Here is an 18,545-nt window from a genome sequence, read left to right as displayed (position 1 = left end):
TCAATGTTAAATTGTTCAGAAATTAAGTAAGCTAAAATTGTTTATTATCTTTTAAGCCACAGAATTGCTAAGGAATCTCATGTAAATGCGTTCAAAAATATTGAATGAATGCTAAAAAAGCTAGCATTCTTAGCAAAAATATATTTCCGCATTTTGCCCGCAATACACCAATATGCTCCAAAAATATGTGTGATCAACGTAAATAGGTTAAGTACAGGTCATACGTTTCACGAATCAAATAACTGTGGAATTGTGGGGGGGAAAAAAACGATGAGCAATCATACACTCCAGACATAAAAATAAATCCGAAAATTGAACAATATTACTTGACCTAATTTCTGAAGGTTTGAGTACATTGTAGACCAAATGCTGGCTATTCAAAACATTCTTTTTCTTGCACATGTGCACGTAATGCATTATGGGGGAAATACTTTCGTTTTTTTAGCATTTAGCCTACAATGTACGTTCCAACGTATTGAAATCCACTTTTGTAGAACACAGCCAAGTGAAATGTCATAAAATGAAAAGAATAAACTTGGAAATATGTAACTTTATCTAATTGTATTGATGTATTTGTCTAATTGAAAACTTATTTATTTTATTCTGGTTTATTTTAAAAAACGATGTAACCATTTTAGTAATTGAATGATTTATATAATTTGATCAATTTGAATTCAAATAACAAATTATTTTATTTTATAATAATTTTAGAATAATATTTTACAATAGTAAATTTTTTTTGAATATTTAAAGCTAGCAATTTTAGTCACTCCTTCAACCCAATAAAAAGCCAATACAAATATACTGTAGTCTTATCTGGGATTGAATGGCTGTATTCTGCACGGACGTAAAAATACGTCTTTGGCATTGAATGAGTTGAAAACAAATTAGGTGGACAAATATTAGGTTGTAAATGTAGGTCAGCGCCGGGAGTTCTGTTTATCATCGAGCGGTTGCGTCCTCAAGTCAGATTTCCTGACAGAGGCTAATAGATTTCGGCACTCGGGAATGTTTGGGAAATCTTCATCTTCTGGTTCGCGGTGGGCGAGCGACCGGGCCGGCGGCCATCGCGCTCGCCGGCCGTCTGTCACCCTTTTGTAAATATTTGGAAGCTAGCGTTCGCATTTCACCGCGTAAGTGGGGCTAAAAGTTTTCTGGGAAAGGACAAACGCGCCTTATGCTAGCGCAAGGCTAGCAGCCTACATTCATCCCAGAATGACGCAGCAAAAAAACGCGTGTACATTTTCACGGGCTTTTTGGAAAGTCAAGCTTGTGACATGTCAGACAAATGAGAGCATGTACACACGCACTTCCAAATGGGAGTGCACACACCCTTTGAAAAATGGTCCTTGCAGTTGTTATGAGGGAACACTTGCTAATGTTTCCATCTACGCCCGCAGAGTCCACTTTACACGCAATGATTCATGCTAATGCTAACATTCATCATCCTTCTTCCAGCGAATGTCACGCAACCACCATTTTTTTTCTCTTCTAAGAAAAAAAAGCCTCGCCTTATGGTATAGTGACTTTAATTTACAGGACAATTTTTTTAGAACAAGAATGGAGCTAAAATGCTATCAAGTGTTGGGTGGCTAAAGTCGTTTTTTTTTTTTTTTTTTTTTTTTCATAACATATATTGCCGGTCTTGTCAACATAAAACGTGTCTCATGTAGCTGGAAATGTCAGGAAACATTTTTGAGTTTGTTTGTGGTTGATTATATCTCTTTAGTGCATATCGCCATCTGCTGTATAGGAGTGCAACAGCAGGCTATGCTAGCTGCACTTGACCGACTAAATAGACTGGGGAGCGATTTGTGTCCAAATTAAAGTAATTTTCACGTTTTCTTAAGATGCATTTAGAATTCACAAAAATATCAGCAATTTTGCTGGAATTTGAAAGACGGAAAAGGAATGTTTACCTGATGTGATGTACTTATTTAATACAATTCTGATAACAAAATCCGGCCCAAATTCGTCACACCCAATCTCACACTGACAAGACGCTTTTAATACTTCTTCTACGCCACTTTAAGAAGCAGCCGCTAATAGGAACCTCAAGATGAAGGCAAAACATTTGAAAACAACTTTGTGGGGAACAAAATACGGTAGTTTTGTTTTTTGATTTGTGTTACATTAAAACAATACTAGAGTGGGTCGGATAAAGACTCATTTTCCGTCTTTTGATTTAGAACTTTAATCGAGACGGCGTCAAAAAGTTTAATTGAGAGCAAACACCGCCTCCTGGCGGAAGAAAGAGGTACGGGCATTTGTGAATATGTGAGGTCCTGAGTGTGCTTGAGACTAACTTGCAACATCGTGGTTCATCGAAAATAAATTAGCATGCGATAACTAAACGTTTATAAATGGGAAGTCGTCTACATCAACAAACAGGCGAAAATGGCGGATGTACGATTTGTGAGTCGAAAAACACACGAATATCGCAACTGTCTTTGTGGATCTGATAGACACGAGGCAACCAAGGAAATATTCGTGGCTCTTAAAAGTCACAAATGTTTTTGACACAAAAGTCATTTTTAAACATTGAACCGAACCATTTCATGTATGTTGATATTGGCCTATTTCTTCCTCATATTGTTCTTTTTTCTTCGCACCATTTTATTAATGACGATCGGCTTGCGTTCAACCACATTTCGGCTTTTTGTCCTGGTTTTCAAAGTTATGGCGACAAATTCAGTGTTTTATGGAACATTTATTGAGTACACTGCTTGAAATAAGATGATATTATGTTGGGAAAAAACGAAGCCTTACCTGCACGTGCAAGTGAGATGACTTGTGGGAAAGCAGGGCGTTCTGGGTAATGTAGTTTAAGAAAAAAAGATTGACTAAATTGGCTGCTTGTGACGTGTATTGTCGTACAACACCGCCCTCTGCCGATCAAACATGAGTCCTACACGAATATAAAGCAAAACTTCGATTTATTTATGAGCATTTTGAACGTGAAATAATTTCCGATTATGCACCCGAGTGCCACAAAACTCACATCGCTAGCGTAGGGCCAAACTTGTATATATGTCATTTTTTTGTGAATTTCATAGTTTTACAAAAATGTTATGTATTGTTTTGTCATTTATATTTTTCTCATTTTATATGCTTTTTAACGTACTATTTTCATGTTTTCTATTTTTTTTTACATAACTTTTTAAAGCCACTCACCTTACTTTAAATACTTCTATTTTTTAAATTATACTACTAGAATCATGTATGCATTCATATAACTTTAAAACAATTTAAAATGTATTCATCTTTTTTGTTACTGTCCAAAAACAGTGCAAATTCACAATTAATCATAAAAAATTTCAAATTTTCATTTATTGAAAAAAGATCGGTACATTTTTAACCAAATCATTTCTCTGGCCAGATTAAACGCATTTGCGGGCCAGAACAGGGCCGCAGGCCGTTTATTATAACAACGTGCTATATCAACAGATTACACTTTTGATTTCTGAGATATTACGTTGAAGAATTTGTCAGTTTAAGTTCAGATAAATTGTAAAAAAAAAAAAAAGACAGACACAAGTCAGGAAGGCCAAAAAACGAGTCATGGACAAGTTAGTGTGAGCGGGGCAGTCAAGAGAAGACCCTGCTTCTGCGAGGAGCTGCCTTTCTGCGACTTTATTTACACTCAAACAAAAATAAACAAGTCGCTTTGTTTTCCTTTTCACATTTATGACAACCCACACAACCAGTTTTCTTTTTTTGTTCTTTGCTTTTCAAAGCAGAACAAAATCTTCCTGGCGCACAGCACAGGAAAACCCAAGTTAGCTTGAAGCCTTTTTTTTTTTTTTAATATAGTGTATTTATGATCATTATGAGTACAATATGTAGACTTGTGCGTTTGGCTGTGGCGGCTGACAGAAGGCAAACCTGGAGATTTATTTGGACCTTAGCCAGAGATGCTAATATAGATATGAAAAGAAAGCTCATTTCTGTGGTGAATCTACGGGGTCAATATAGATTTTAGCTCTGTCCTTTCCAAAATAACTCCAGTAAAAAAAAAAAAAAAGTTCAGTAGCAAGTGTTGTTAGGTACTTAATCACATTCAAGTCAAGTATTTTAGTCATCTACTTAAGGACTTAAATGATTACTTGAGTACTTAAAATGCACATTTGTATAGTACTTTTAGTAATCCATTACTTCAGTAATTGTCTACTCAAATGCCTTAAGTCATCACTGAAAAAGTACCTGAAGCAAATTGATGACTTGAGTGCCGAAGTAATCAATAACTTTATAACTTACTGGTAATTATGAGCTTGATTACTTAAAGTACTTATAGAAATGGATTACTTTAATACTTATCACCCAAGTATCTGATTACTAAAGACTATTACTTTAGTAACTAAAGTAATACATTGCCTTTGTACCATTAGCAACCATTAAACTTATTAGATTACTTCAGTACTCCCAACACACATATACTGTATGTGTAAATATATTCATATAGTATATGTATTTATACACACAGAAATGTGTATTTTTTCCTTCATATGTGTATTTGTTTACGTGTCTGGATTAAATGCGCATTGATGTTGATGGAATTCCTGAGCGATGCGAACAAAACGCGCAAGATTAAGTGAGCTATTACGTTTGCAATTAACGTTCAGGGTAAATTAGCAGGGGCTATGATTTCAGGTGATTTTGTGGCGGTTCGCAGCCCGCCCCGCGTAGCGTTCGGAAAGCGGACACGACTTGAAACGGAAGAGCTCGGGCTCATTTGTCGGCGTCGGCGCGCAGGCGCCTCTCGTGCCGCCGCTCGGTGATGACGTACTTGAAGAATTCGTAGACGGACCAGCTGATGGCGGTGGAGGGCATCTGGTAAATGACGCGGGCCCGCACGCCTTTGAAGAAGGCGGCGGCGCCGCCGGCGCGATACACCGTCCGAAAGGCCCCGGCCAGGCCCGAGACGCGGGCCGACGGGGCCGGGAGGACGCGCGCCACGGCCGCCTCCTGCGTGTTGAGCAGCGTCTTGCAGACGTCCAGCGGCGTGGTGGCGGCGGCGGCCAGCGCGCCGGCCAGCGCCCCCGACAGCATGTGCGAGGCGGGTCGGTAGTGTCTGTGCGGGTTGAGCGCCTCCTGCAGGTACTCGTAGGTGATGAAGTGGAGCGCCTGGAAGGGCACGTTCATGGTCAGCTGCGTGGTGTAGCTGCGGTAGAAGGCCGCCGGGCCCTCCCGCCGAAGCGTGGCGCCCGCGCAGTCCAGCGCGCCGCGGTACGGCGAGCCGAACATCTGGATGCGCTGCTTCACCACTGGAAGACAAAAGGCGTCTTCAGCGTGTCTCCCTCGCGTCGGGAGTGACTGATGCCGTTCAGCCCAGTCATTTTATTTAAGCCCGTTGAGAAGTTTTGCAAAACAAAAACAATACAACAACCCCCCCCCCCCCCCCCCCCCATTTTGAAAAGGCCTAAAGTCATCCGAATAATCGGTTACAGTGGCAAAAAAAGTGGATTCAGTTAGGAAGTTGAGAGTGTGCGCTTACCTTCAGCCGGGTTCATCATGGCGTCATGGATGACGGTGGCCACGCAGCCTGCCACTCCTGCACAAAAACACGTTCGAGTCTCACACGCGCACACGCTCGAGCAAGCGGAGCGCGCGCCGACCGTTGGCAAAGTGGCTGTTAGCGCCGGGGTGGATGGCGTCGCTCAGCGTGAACTTGATGCGCTCGTAACAGGCGAAGTAGAGGGCGTGGGCGGGGCCGGCGCCCACCGCCAGCACGTTGACGCCGCGGATGGGTCGCCACACGCCCTCCGTGCGCACCATCTGGCGCAGGGCGTCCGTCACGCCGCGGTAGCGGGCGCTGGGCTCGGGACGCAAGCTCTGCATGCGAGTCTAACGGGAGATTTAAAAAAAAAAAAAAGAAAAAAGCTCGTGAAAAAAGGCGCAGCAGGAGGCGCGTGAAATTATTGGAAAGGGGCCGGCGTATCAGTTTCTGCCAGTGATTTCCTGATTGGATTTTAAAACAATAACATCCGCCAAGCAGTCAGCGACTTCTTTCATGTGTCCAGCCGTGTGTCACGCGCGGACTTTTGTCCCGGCTACAAAAGATGTCGCAATCATCAAAGGTTCTAATGGGCAAGTGTAAACGTCCCGGATGTCGCTGTGGAAATTCCCGCTCTCTCATTCGGGGAAAAAGAAGGCGGAGCTAGGGTGGAAAGCGTCCAGTCATCCTGAGTGTGCTCCACATCCACAAGAATGCGGATGGACATTTCTCCGCTAAAAGCACGTCAAAAGATTGATTTTATTCCAGTTACTCAATTAGAACAAGTCAACAGATTAAAAGCAATATTATTCAATCGGAATTAATAATAATTGTCTTTTTAATACGGGTTAGCTTTAAATAAAAACGAGAGAATGAATTCAATTCAAGTTGAATAAATATATGAAAATTACAAGAACTATAAAGGTGTAAATAGTACTCGTAAAAATGGATTTCATTTCACACCATAAACTAGGAGTGAATTCATTCCCAGTGGTTTTCTAATCAAAGCTATTCACTTAAGGGTCTTTTTTATTTACTCAATACCAAGAAGAGTTAAGTTCATTTCATATTATTGCTCGTAAATAAATGAGGTATTTTTTTTTGCAACATTGTGCCATGATGTTTTGATTAGGTACTTTGGTAGAAGTGCAACGGGTTGAGTCTTTTAAAGCAAAGTTTTTCTCGATTATAGCGATGCCACACGGACACAAGCGGCGGCGTTTTGCCTGTAGCAAGACTGCATTTCCCTTGTAGTCCACATTTAGTCAAATCTTATTTGCCCGCGGCAGTGTGAAGGATGAAAAGCGATGAGATCATGAACCTTATGAATTGATATACTTACCAACCATCTCGAAACTCATTCAAATATGCCTCGGTCATCATTCCTCCCCCAATAATTCAAAGTTTTGATTGGAAGTTAAATAATGTAGCAATGTGTCAATGATTTGACGATGTATTATTCGTCAATGAATTAGTGAATTTGGACAGCTCTATTGTATTTGATGCAAATACTAGAAGGAAGTTGGCTTTGTGGAGCAATTCAACTTTCACTGGAAGAAAACGAAGCTATCAGCAGATTGAATTTTACAGGCTAGTATGGTTGATTATTGAAGATCGTAAAAGTTGAGTGTCTTCATTGTAAAAAGTCCAGACACGCACACGTCATAATTTATAAACTTCCACGGTTACGTAAGTCCTTGCGTCATCTTATAGGATACTAAATGCAACGATTGCAAGCTTAAATTTTCATGGCTTTATTCGACTATATTATCCAAAGAAAAGTAAAAGTTGTCTCCTTGCAACTTGAATTTAAAGTTACACGAAATTTAGCTAAAGTCGCACAACGATAAACGAAGGAAACAGTTGATTTATTGCCTATCCGACAATGGACCCACGCTAGCATACTTTGCTAACTCAGCTGTCAAAGAGTTTACGGATAGGGAAATTGTCGCAGTTTCGACTACATTTCACATGACAGATTTAACGCTAAGGCTCGACAAATAAATGTCTAAATTTCCCAATCCTTGAGTTTCAGCGTGGCAAACCGCTAGCTAGCTCTCATATCCGACAGCAAGGTTACGAGCAAGCGTGCTAGCTTGTGAGCGGCCGAGTTTGAGGGTCACGTCGCGGCCTAGCGCGCCGTTCAAAACTTGAGCAAACTGGGAGGCTGCGTGACGTAATACCTTGACGCAGTCGATGGGGTACATGAGGCAGTGCTCCATAATTCCAGCCACGGCTCCTGCGAGCATGTGGGTACCGGTGGTGGCTCCCTGGGGGAGCCCCTCATAGTCCACGTCTGCCTCGGGCGAGCGCTCCGGGGTGGCTCGGCGCAACACCGGGGAATAGTCCTGCTCCCCGGACACCCTCGAGGGGAAAATCCTATCTCCCGCGGTGCCCAGGAGTTTGCCGCCCAGCCATCGAACGTCTGTTCCGGCTGCGACGCCCGCGACGCGGTTGTCGACGCCCGGCGTGTCCAGCGACGCGCGCCGGGACACGAAGCCGCCCGCTTCCATTACGAGATCGGTCCGGACGACCCCCGCCACTACCGGTCAGTCACTTGGCGGGTCGTTTACTCCGGGAAGTCTTAGATAAGGTGGGCGGGACATTTGGGGCGACGTCACCTAATTTGTCGTTAAGATGATTGGAGATTGGGACAGCCAATCATTTATAGCCCGTTTTATTGGCCCGCATACGACAGGAAACGTTTGCTAAAGCTAGGCGGGACATTTGTGATGACGTACCGTAAATATATATCTGATGATTGGATATTAGGACAGCCAATCAATTTACAGACCGTTTCATTTATACCACAACCTGCAGAAAACGTTAGGCGGGGCGGGACATCTTTTTTTTTTTTTTTTGCGTATCGTGATTATCAATCAAATCAAATTTTACCTCTCGTAATTGCATATTTATCATGCGTTATAACGGCCAGCAAACCACTGCAAACTTTACGCTGGGCGGGACATGTTTAATGACGTACCGTGAATGTCTATCAGGTGATTGGGTATTATAACAGCCAATCATTTGAGCCCATTTCATTGGCCGGTGTGCTTTCTTCCGGAAAGACACGTGCGATAAACTATGTCAAGTAAATATATACGTTACAATTTGGTGCAGTTTGTAAAATAATTTGACTTGACGCCGCTTGAATACTTTTGAAATCATAATTTTGTGACTTGCTGGTAAAAAATTCGCTACTAATGGAAGCCCCCTTGCCTTACTGTAGAACATAAACACAAAAGGTAAACCACATAAAATTCATATTAATATTTATATCCAAAATAATTCATACACTGACAATAAAAGGGATAATACAGGATTTGACGTACAATGGGACAACGATGTACTTTGCGTTTGTTTTTCCCTACAGCCAGTGAATGCAACTGAAACTCGTCCACCCACATTGTGACGTAATGCCGACCGGAAGTAGAACGTTCGGCTTCTTGTACGGATATCTCTCTTTGTCGCCTCCTTGGAGTACACGATTGTCGTTTAATCGCCTCAGTCCACAAAGTCAATTTTTGGTAACAATTTCTGTCGAGGGAACGACAATTGTCACTCTGAACTGTCACGGCAAAGAATCGGCTTCTTCCGGTAGGTTTAAACGACATCGTGCACCATATGGATTTGGAACGCGAAGCTTCACTATTGGACGTACCTTTTAAATGATTTACTACGCGTTTTTTTTCCAAACGAGCTTCCTGTATATAACTAAATCAAAACGCCGACTGGATGTTTTATTATTCATATTTTATGTGAAAGAGAATACGTGTCAACGTTCATGCAGTAATATATAATCAACATTGATACACGATCGAGTCAATTATTATTAAACTACTGTTACGAGCCACATGTTGTGGCCTATAATACTTGAAATAATCATCTTAATACAGTGTTAGAATTCCCTCGTCTGTCGCGGAGCTACGTTTCCAAAAATACCCGCAGTAACCAAAATCCGCAAAGTAGAGATGAAGCCATTTTCACTGATAAAAGACTGATAAAACCAGCGGTGTCCAAACTATGAGCCGGGGGCCAGTTGTGGCCCTCTGTTTACATTTTAACAGCCCACAGCCTACCCTAAAATACAATTTGGCATGGCCCTCAAGGCTATTTAAAAAGGTAGTAAACAAGTTTGACAGTTGGCAGCGTTAGTATTATGACAACAAAATTCCTAATCGCTTTTACCAGAAAGCCTTACTCATTTTGTTTTAAAAATAACTACATTAAGGACAGTGTCACTTTTTTAAGCTTGCTTGAGTTTTTTTTTTTTTTTTTTTTAAAGATGCCATTGCCATTTTTACCCTTTAGTATGTGGCCCTCAGGGGTAACTGGACATCCCATCTCTGGATAACACACGTTTGAACCCCGCTGTGGAAAATTCTTATGTTTTGTGCATTAAAACGTTTTTCAACACAGACCAGAGTTGTTTGCGGGATCCGCTGCGATCATGAGGTGACGACTGTGTGCTTCAGCAAGCCCGCGTGGTGGACATATGGCACGGTAATGCTCTTATATATAAATATATATTAAAAAACAATTTCTACTCAAGAAGGTGTGCAAACTACGCTCTGGGGGCAATTTATGTCGCGCAATCCACACGTTTGCGGTCCACAGCGTATGCTAAAAATACATTTCGACCTGGCCAGCAAAGGCTATTTATAAAAAAGTAATAAACAGGTTTGATGGTAGACATTGTTATAAGAAAAAAAATCTGAATCTCATCACTTACAGCAAAGCCTTTATTTAAGCAGTTTTTTCCCCTTAAATTAACTAGTGTATATAGCGCTTAAAGGCACAGTGTGTAAGATTTATACCTTGTTTTCATTCAAAAGGAATAAATTAAATGATTGTAAATTTCAAAAACCTGCAAATGGATGTGTTCTTAATGACCAACAGGATGTTTTAAATATAATCATAGGTCTAGTTATCATTCAATGATATTACGTGCTTGGGTGGCACTTCTCCGGCGGCGGCCATGTTTGTTATGGCTACGGACAATGGTAAACGCCACACCTGCGGCACCTTCTGCTGGCCGTAATGAAAAACGGTCTAAATCTTACACACTGTCCCTTTAAATGAAGGTACTAAAACACCAATACCATTTGCTTAGTTTAATGAATTAGTTACTAAAAATAGTGAATACTTTGATAGGTGCCAAAGTAATCAATTATTTTACTAAAAACACTGGTATTTTAACTTCTAAAAGTACTAAAGTAATTGATTATTTCAGTCATAAAGTAATCAATTTAGTTAGCGAAGCACCTTTGTGCACCTAGGATCACGTTGTGGTTCCTGCCGGCGTCCTGGTACTGCGGCGTGGCCCCCAGGCAGAAGCTGCTGCTGCTGCTGCTACTGGCCGCCTCCTTCCTGCTTCTCCTGGGAACCCAGCAGAGGTTCCTGCGAGGCCCCCGCAGACCACACGGGACCCGCTTCAGCAAGTGAGTAGACCACTGGCTTCACCTTGTCCCGGGGGTCAGCAAACACAACTGATAAGATATCACAGAAGAAGCCCAGGTGGTTTTTTTCTCAGGGTTCCCGTCTTAAAGGGACAGCGGCATCCATCCATTTACTGCGGTGGTGTCAAACGTACGGCCCGCGGGCCGGGTCTGGCCCGGAAACCAATGTAATCCAAATGATCGCATTTCTGAAAGGTGCAAAGGAGCTGATTTTTTTTTTTTTTAATATATGAAGAACTTATGTTTTATGCTTGATAGTGATGTTGTGCTTGTACTAATTTTAGACAGTATTAAAAGGGAATAGTAAATTGTTGTTTTAAAGTTACGTCATTACGTCAGATGTGTGTCAGCCAGCTCATGAAACCGTCTTTTACAGTTGTAGGGCAAGCACGTGTGAATGAGAACCGACATCCACCATTTGAGTGTCATGGAAAGCAGGATAATGCCATCTGGTGGACACGATTGCCAATTGCATTCCCTCAGATAATCCTGATGGTGTAGTATAGCTCGGCTTTGTTTTCGTGTTACACTTATATTACTGCGATGTGTCTGAATCGCTGTGTAACTGTAGAACCGCCGACATGGTGTTACCGTTGTTTCAGTACTAAAACAGTAAAAAATAATTAGTGTAAGTGCAGACAGAAGTAGGTCGGCGCCTGACGAACGACGGACCCTTTAGCAATGGCGGAAGTTGGGCAAAAATACACTGAGCATTACAATGTCTGACGGAAAGGGGGCGGGGTTCCGACTAACGTCGGAGGGGGAGGGGGGGGGGGGGGGGATAAGTTGCCCACCTCCCCCGATTTGACGATGGCCTCCCGGGCTTGGTGCAGGTACCTCTCCAGCGCGGAGTCCATGGAAGCCACGGACGTGCAGGACGCGGCGCTCAACTACGGCGTGGTGGTGGACTGCGGCAGCAGCGGCTCTCGCGTCTTTGTCTACTACTGGCCCCCCCATACCGGAAACCCCCACACCTTGCTGGACATCCGACAGATGAGGGACCTGGACCGCCAGCCCGTAGTCAAGAAGATCAAACCGGGTCAGTTGTGGTCCGGCGCCGAAATCGATCCGTTTTTAATTCGTTCCAATTTGGTCTTCCGTCGATTTTGTGCTCGTCATTTTGATGTTCCGATACATTATAATGTAAAGGCTGTTTTAATAAGTTTAAATGTGCTGATAATTGTAACGAGCGAGACCCGAAAAACATTTCGGGACGTTTACATTTTTGTTGAAATTATTTGTATTTTTTTTCCTTTATGTTTCAAGGCAGAAAACCCCTCTCCGCACAATTCGCAATTGCCCTCAAAATTCAAACCGGCAAAAATAAATAAATAAAAAAACGAAACGAGGCGGCGAAGCGCGTCAACGGCGCACGGCAGAAGCGGAGCTGCGAAAGAGGCGCAACGATTGTCCGTTTTCCCGCCCAGGTATCTCCTCGCTGGCGACCTCTCCGACGAGCGCCAGCGATTACCTGTATCCTCTTCTCAGCTTCGCCGCCGCCCACGTCCCCCAGAAGAAACACAAGGAGACCCCGCTTTACATCCTCTGCACCGCCGGCATGAGGTTGCTGCCCGACAGGTATTTCATTCTCAAGGTGAAATTTTAACAGGGTTTCTGCAGGTATGGTTCAAGCGCTTTCTTTTCGAATTGAGCGCAATTTATTTGGAACGGGAAACCATTTTTTGCGAAATTGCGTCTCAGTAATTCCTTTGCAAAATATCGTAATACGCATCCTCGTAAAACTTAAAGGCATACGATATTTTGCAAAGGAATTACTGTAACGCAAAACATTGTTTCCTGTTTTTCTGTCTGAAAACGGAAGTAAAATGGGTGAAGTTAGACAATTTGTCAGTTAGACACCTGTTTTGAGTTGTTTTTTTCGCAGCCAGCAGGCAGCCATCTTGGATGACTTGGTGAGCGACGTTCCTCTGGACTTTGACTTCCTGTTTTCCCGCTCTCATGCAGAGGTCATTTCGGGGAAACAAGAAGGTAGGCCAATAGGGTTTTGTTTCCTGTTTTGGGGGTAACATGAAAAACTGCAATTTATGTTTTGCACAAATCTTAGGCACCAAATTGGTGCCAAACTGTTGCAATTGTTTTGGGGCACCAATTATTGACTGCAGAAAACCTTTTGTTTTAAAATAAGGCAAGGTTTGGCGCCATCTTGTGGCACATTCGTGGATTCCAGAAAGATCCAATTTCTGAATCTGAATAACGGGATTGTTTTTAGCGGTAGTGCATAAGCAGGGAAACGCAAACACGTTTTTTTCCGTTTGTTTAAAAGGCGTCTACGCGTGGATCGGCATCAACTTCGTTTTGGGGCGCTTCGATCACGCCGACGACGGTGAGGGCGGCGTCGGCGTGTGAACGCTGAACACCCGAGAACTGAAAACTAACCCGGGCGTACTTTTGCGCGGCACAGAGGACGCCACGGTGGAGGTGACCACCGGCTCGCAGCACCAGCGGCCAATCAGCCGCCGCCGCACCGTGGGCATCATGGACATGGGCGGCGCTTCGCTGCAGATCGCCTACGAGGTGCCCGGCGCCATCGGCTTCAGCTCGCCGCAAGAGGTGGGACTCTGCCACCGCTCGTTGAGTTCGTGTAACCGGCCTACAAACCGGCTCGCCAAGCTGCATGGAACCGATAACCGCCGTAAACCACCGATACTATAAAAATGAACCAAATACTGCAGCTAACTTCTTTAACCAACCAACTGCTTAGCTAAATGCCGCAACTAGCAAACTAGCTACCGTCGCCAACGATATTATTTACTCTGACTAAAAACAACAATAAAAAACAAAAGTGAGCGATTTAAGAAATCAACTAGCTACCGCCACCAACTATAATAATGAACCAAATAGTACAGCAAACTACTTCAACCGACTAACAAACTAAGCAAAATAGCTCATGTCACCAACTATTTTATTTACTGTGACTGAAAACAACAATAAAAATACAAAAAGATTTAGAAATTAACTAGCTATGACAATTAACCAAATATTACAGCTAACTACCTTAACCAACTAACTGCTTTCACTAGAAAAATAGCCCATCACCAACTATTTTATTTACCGTGACTAAAAACAACGAAAAACACAAGTGACCAAGAGATGAACTATGATAATTAACTAAATACTGCAGCTAACAACTTTTAACCAACTAACTGCTTAGCTTAAGGCTATAATTCGCAAAATAGCTAGTCACCAACCATTTTATTTAACGTGACTAAAAACAATTGAAAATACAAACGAGTGATTAACGATTAACGAGAAAACTAACGAACTAACTATGATAATTGACCAAATACTGCAGCTGACTACTTTAACCAACGAACCGCTTAGCTAAATGCTACAACTAGCAAACTAGCTACTGTCAGTATTTACCGCGACGAAAACGGCAATTTAATAAAAACGAGCTAAGCTAAGCTAAGCCATCTAGCTAAAGTAAGAAAAGAAAGTTATAAAGGAACTAGCCAGCTACGGTCACTAACTAAATAACCAATTGAATAACCGTGGCAATTAACTAAATACCGCAGACAACTACTTTCGGCACATAACCACTTAGCTAAATGCTATAGCTAGCGATGTAATGAAATAATTGACCGCTGTACCACTAGCGTTAATGCTAATGAGCTAAGCTAGCTAACGGCATGGCGGCGCTTCAGGAGGAGGCGGCCAAGAGCGTCCTGGCCGAGTTCAACCTGGGCTGCGACGTGGAGCGCACGCAGCACGTCTACCGCGTCTACGTTACCACCTTCCTGGGCTTCGGCGGCAACATGGCCCGAAAGCGCTACGACCAACGCCTCCTCAACGCCACGCTGGACCGCGACGGGTACCGTGCGCCGAGCGCCCTCCAAATAACCCCTTTCGAGCGCAAACGTCGCAAAGTTTGACTTCCGTCATTAAAAATACAATATTGGATTTGGACCATCAAAGAATTATTTTTTTTTTTCAGAAGTTATAATTGGTGCTTCAATTTGTAATACACGTTAATGTTTTTTTTACATTCAATTACCGGATAAGAATAGTCAATACAATATTCATTTCTAAAAATATTCAACAGTGAGAGAGCCCTGCTTGGAAGGTTTCATTGATATACTTGGCTATTTTATGATTGAACTTTTTAGTCATCAAGTTAGCCTTTTCTTGTAATCTCCTTTAGGGTTTTTAATCACGTTATTATTCTTTTGAATATTGCATCAAATAATCTGCTCAAATTTGACGTTTTTTATAGTGTATTCATGAAACGATTTATGTCCCAATTCTTGTTTATGGCAAATGTAAAAAGTTAATTGTAAATAAACAACAATAATTGAGATGTAAACTACACACTACGAAAAACGCCTAGTGGATTATTCGCTGGAATATTCCAAAGAATAATCGTTTTGAGAAAAAATTCGCTAGTGAGAGCCCTACTTGTGTAAGATTCAATTTATCGTAAACACTAATAGGGACGCAAAGAGGAGAAAAATGTTTAGCACCACACGATAAAGAAAATGAGCATCTGACGGACCGTTCGATGGAATCGACGGATCGGGGTCACCCAATGGGACCGCGCGGCCGCGTCGACGTAACGGGCTCGAGCTCGAACGAAGCGGGCGGCGTTAAAGAAGCCCGCCGATTTGGCGCAGGTCGTCGACGGGCCTGAGCGAGGACAAGCCCTACCCGGACCCGTGCCTGCCCTTGGCCCTGTCGGACACGCTGGTCCGGGACAACCGCAGCGTGTACCTGAGAGGCCGCGGGGACTGGACCCGCTGCCGGGAGGCCGTCCGACCCTTCCTGGGCCTCCGCAACGGGACCGTGACGGCGGCGGGCGCCGTCTACAGGGTGCTTACGTCGTTTTCCGGGCCGCGCTCGAGTATTTCGGTGCTCCGGCGCCATTATTCTTTTCCCCCTTTTTAGGCGCCCATCAACTTCAGCAACAGCGAGTTCTACGGCTTTTCCGAGTTTTACTACTGCATGGAGGACGTGCTGCGCATGGGCGGACAGTACGACAGCGACAAATATTCCAGGGCCGCCACGGTAGCGACGCGCCGTCTGCTTTATGGAAAGAAAAGCCACCATCACGCTTACGCTTCTCCGCTGTCTTTGCGGCGCCGACGTAGGACTTCTGCGCCACCAAGTGGTCGACGCTGAAACAGCGCCTGGACAAGAAGCTCTTCTCCCAGCAGGCCGACGTGGACAGGCTCAAGTTCGTAATGGGTTTTTGTTTTGTTTTTAAATCCGGTTGAGGAAGGAGAGCAAATGGCACTTGAAAAGACAAAACTCATTTTACAGCGATAGTGATGGCCAAACGAAGCTTCCTGAAGCACCTGTTTGAAGCACCTTTTTGACTCCTGTAGATGGAACTCTTGATTCAAAGAGGCAGCGGAAATGACGAAACCAAGAGCACCATCTAGAGGAGTTAAAAAAGTTCAGTGCTTCATGAAACTTTATTATCAGGGAGAGTAAATAGCAAATCGTAGTGATAGTGATGATGGTCAAATGAAGCTTCATGATGCACCCGTGATATTTTAGGACCACTCTCTAAACCAAGAGCAGCGCCTAGAGAAGTGAAAAAAAAAATGCCAATGCTTCACAAAGCTTCGTTTTCACATCGTTATGCAAAAGAAATAGCAATTTTCAAAAAACCTCATTTGTTGCAACAAACTCCACCTGATTGATGGCCAAATGAAGCTTGGTGAAGCACCTGCCACTAGCATTTATTTCCAAACCAAGCACACCATCTAGCGGCGTAACGACAAACACTTCATGAAGCTTCATTTTCCCACGGCAATCAAAGAGGGCAAAGGCTAATGCCCGCTTTATTCAAATGTGCCTTTTTTTTTTTTTTTTTTTTTTTTTTCCCAGGTATCAATGCTTCAAGTCGGCGTGGATGTTTGAGGTTTTGCACGCCGGCTTCCGCTTCCCCGCCGACTACGGCAACCTGAGGACGGCCCAGCTGGTCTTTGACAAGGAGGTGCAGTGGACGCTGGGGGCCATCTTGTACAAGACTCGATTCTTGCCACTCAGGTACAAAATCCTCGGAAAAAAACTCAAGTTGAATCGATGTCGTTGGCTCGTCAATGGCTTCGGGGGTTGAATATCAAAGAAAATGCATCAGAAAAAATCCTAGGAGGCTGAAATTCTTGTCAAAACATGACAGCTTTCAATACGTCGCCCTATAGGTGGGTGTCAAATCTAGTCATGTCGGCTTCATTTACCGCCATTGTCAATTTTGGACAGATTGATCACCCGATGTTTTATCATGGATTTGCATCGATTTTCGCACGAATCCTTTCAACGGCTACTCGCCAACGGGGCAATGGAAATTTTTGCCTTGACGCCCCAAAATCACTTGGCGGCGCTCGCCGCCGTCTTATTCCATTTGCAAGCCTTTCAATGGTTCTGATGCTTGGCTTAACCCGGGCTCCCATAATGCAAATGTCTTCAAAAGTCATAATACTTTAATAATGACGTGATAAATTTCACGAATATATAAATATTCAGCGAAGTTACTTTTGCTATTGTCCCATTTTTACAAATTTTTTAGGGGAAAAAAAAATATATATTTATTTTTTGCCATTTGACACTAAAACGGCCGCTTTGAGCCATAATGGATGACTTCCTATTTTTTTTTGGCGGTAGCTTGGCGAAGGTAGGTTCGGAGGCGGGATGGGGCTCAAGGTCCGTTTGATTTTTAGGGACCTCCAGCAGGAGGCGCTGCGCCAGAGCCACCCCAGCTGGCTGCGGTCCTCCTTCGTGTACAACCACCACCTGTTCTCCCTGTGCCTGCTGGTGGTGGTCTTGGCCATTTTGCTCTACATCCTGCGCCTGAGACGCATCCACCAGCGAGAACAGCGGCAGGCCGACGCGCTCGACACCCTGTGGGCCGACGAGGCCCAGGTGCTCATACCCTGAACTTTGGCCTCCCAACGGGTCACTATACATGTTGAAAAAAAATCCCACGCGGTGACGAGCGACGAATTAATGGCGGGAGCCCCACTTCATGCGTTCCTTTCTGTAGTTTACGTTGCATAAGTGATTTTCCTTCAACTTTATATTCATTAAAAAAAAAAAAAAAGATTGAAACTTTGATTCAAAATGAAAGTGTGACGTGACACAGCCTGTCAACGCTTGATTTATTTACCGTTATTTTTAAATTCAACAATTTGGTACATTTTATGCAAGACTGAAATAGAAGAACAACAATTCATGAAACGGACATTTTGTTTAACACATTCGGTATCTGGTTGCGAATGTTTTGAGTTTGCCCACCCCCACATTTGTCGTTTGCGGACAATTCGCCCACGACGGCCGACTCAAATGCTTTGATCCAAAGCCGCTGTGAACTCTTTGACTGTTTTGCGCGCCCCGGACAAAAAACATTCCTTTTTGTACATTCCTTTGTGTTTGTTGTCAAAAGTCAAGTGTTTAATTTTTTTTGTTTTTGTCTATCGTTTGGATGCGGGCGAGGTGCAATAGTGAACAACCCAAATGTGAATACAAACGATTCCATGCCAATAAAACAAGTTATTTTCATCATTTGTGTGTCTGGTTCCAATCAATGTATCATTGCAATATCAAATATATATTTTTTAATCATTTCTATT

At 43.2% G+C, this 18,545-nt stretch overlaps 2 protein-coding genes across 2 annotated transcripts; one reads left to right on the top strand and one right to left on the bottom strand.

The window, feature by feature from the left end:
* Positions 1-3,570: 3,570 nt before the first annotated feature.
* LOC148421708 (mitoferrin-2-like) lies at positions 3,571-8,074 on the bottom strand. The gene is made up of 4 exons (XM_088420491.1): positions 7,678-8,074; positions 5,616-5,844; positions 5,495-5,551; positions 3,571-5,264 (listed from the first exon to the last, which is right to left on the bottom strand). The coding sequence occupies exons 1-4, from the start codon at positions 8,005-8,007 to the stop codon at positions 4,729-4,731; spliced, it is 1,152 nt and encodes a 383-aa protein (XP_088276617.1). The 5' UTR covers positions 8,008-8,074; the 3' UTR covers positions 3,571-4,728.
* An 855-nt stretch (positions 8,075-8,929) lies between these two features.
* On the top strand, positions 8,930-18,477 carry LOC148421707 (ectonucleoside triphosphate diphosphohydrolase 7-like). The gene is made up of 14 exons (XM_088419779.1): positions 8,930-9,091; positions 9,914-9,997; positions 10,774-10,935; positions 11,787-11,992; positions 12,381-12,531; positions 12,839-12,942; positions 13,238-13,297; positions 13,376-13,524; positions 14,619-14,785; positions 15,585-15,780; positions 15,856-15,975; positions 16,059-16,144; positions 16,804-16,965; positions 17,637-18,477. The coding sequence occupies exons 2-14, from the start codon at positions 9,990-9,992 to the stop codon at positions 17,851-17,853; spliced, it is 1,788 nt and encodes a 595-aa protein (XP_088275905.1). The 5' UTR covers positions 8,930-9,091; positions 9,914-9,989; the 3' UTR covers positions 17,854-18,477.
* The last annotated feature ends 68 nt before the right edge of the window (positions 18,478-18,545 follow it).

Source organism: Hippichthys cyanospilos, chromosome 7 (genome assembly GCF_059441005.1).
Source record: "Hippichthys cyanospilos isolate Australia breed blue-spotted pipefish chromosome 7, RoL_Hcya_1.0, whole genome shotgun sequence".
In the NCBI taxonomy this organism is placed as follows: Eukaryota; Metazoa; Chordata; class Actinopteri; order Syngnathiformes; family Syngnathidae; genus Hippichthys; species Hippichthys cyanospilos.
Note: the sequence above shows the minus strand (reverse complement) of the source record. Positions and strands in the feature narration are given on the sequence as shown.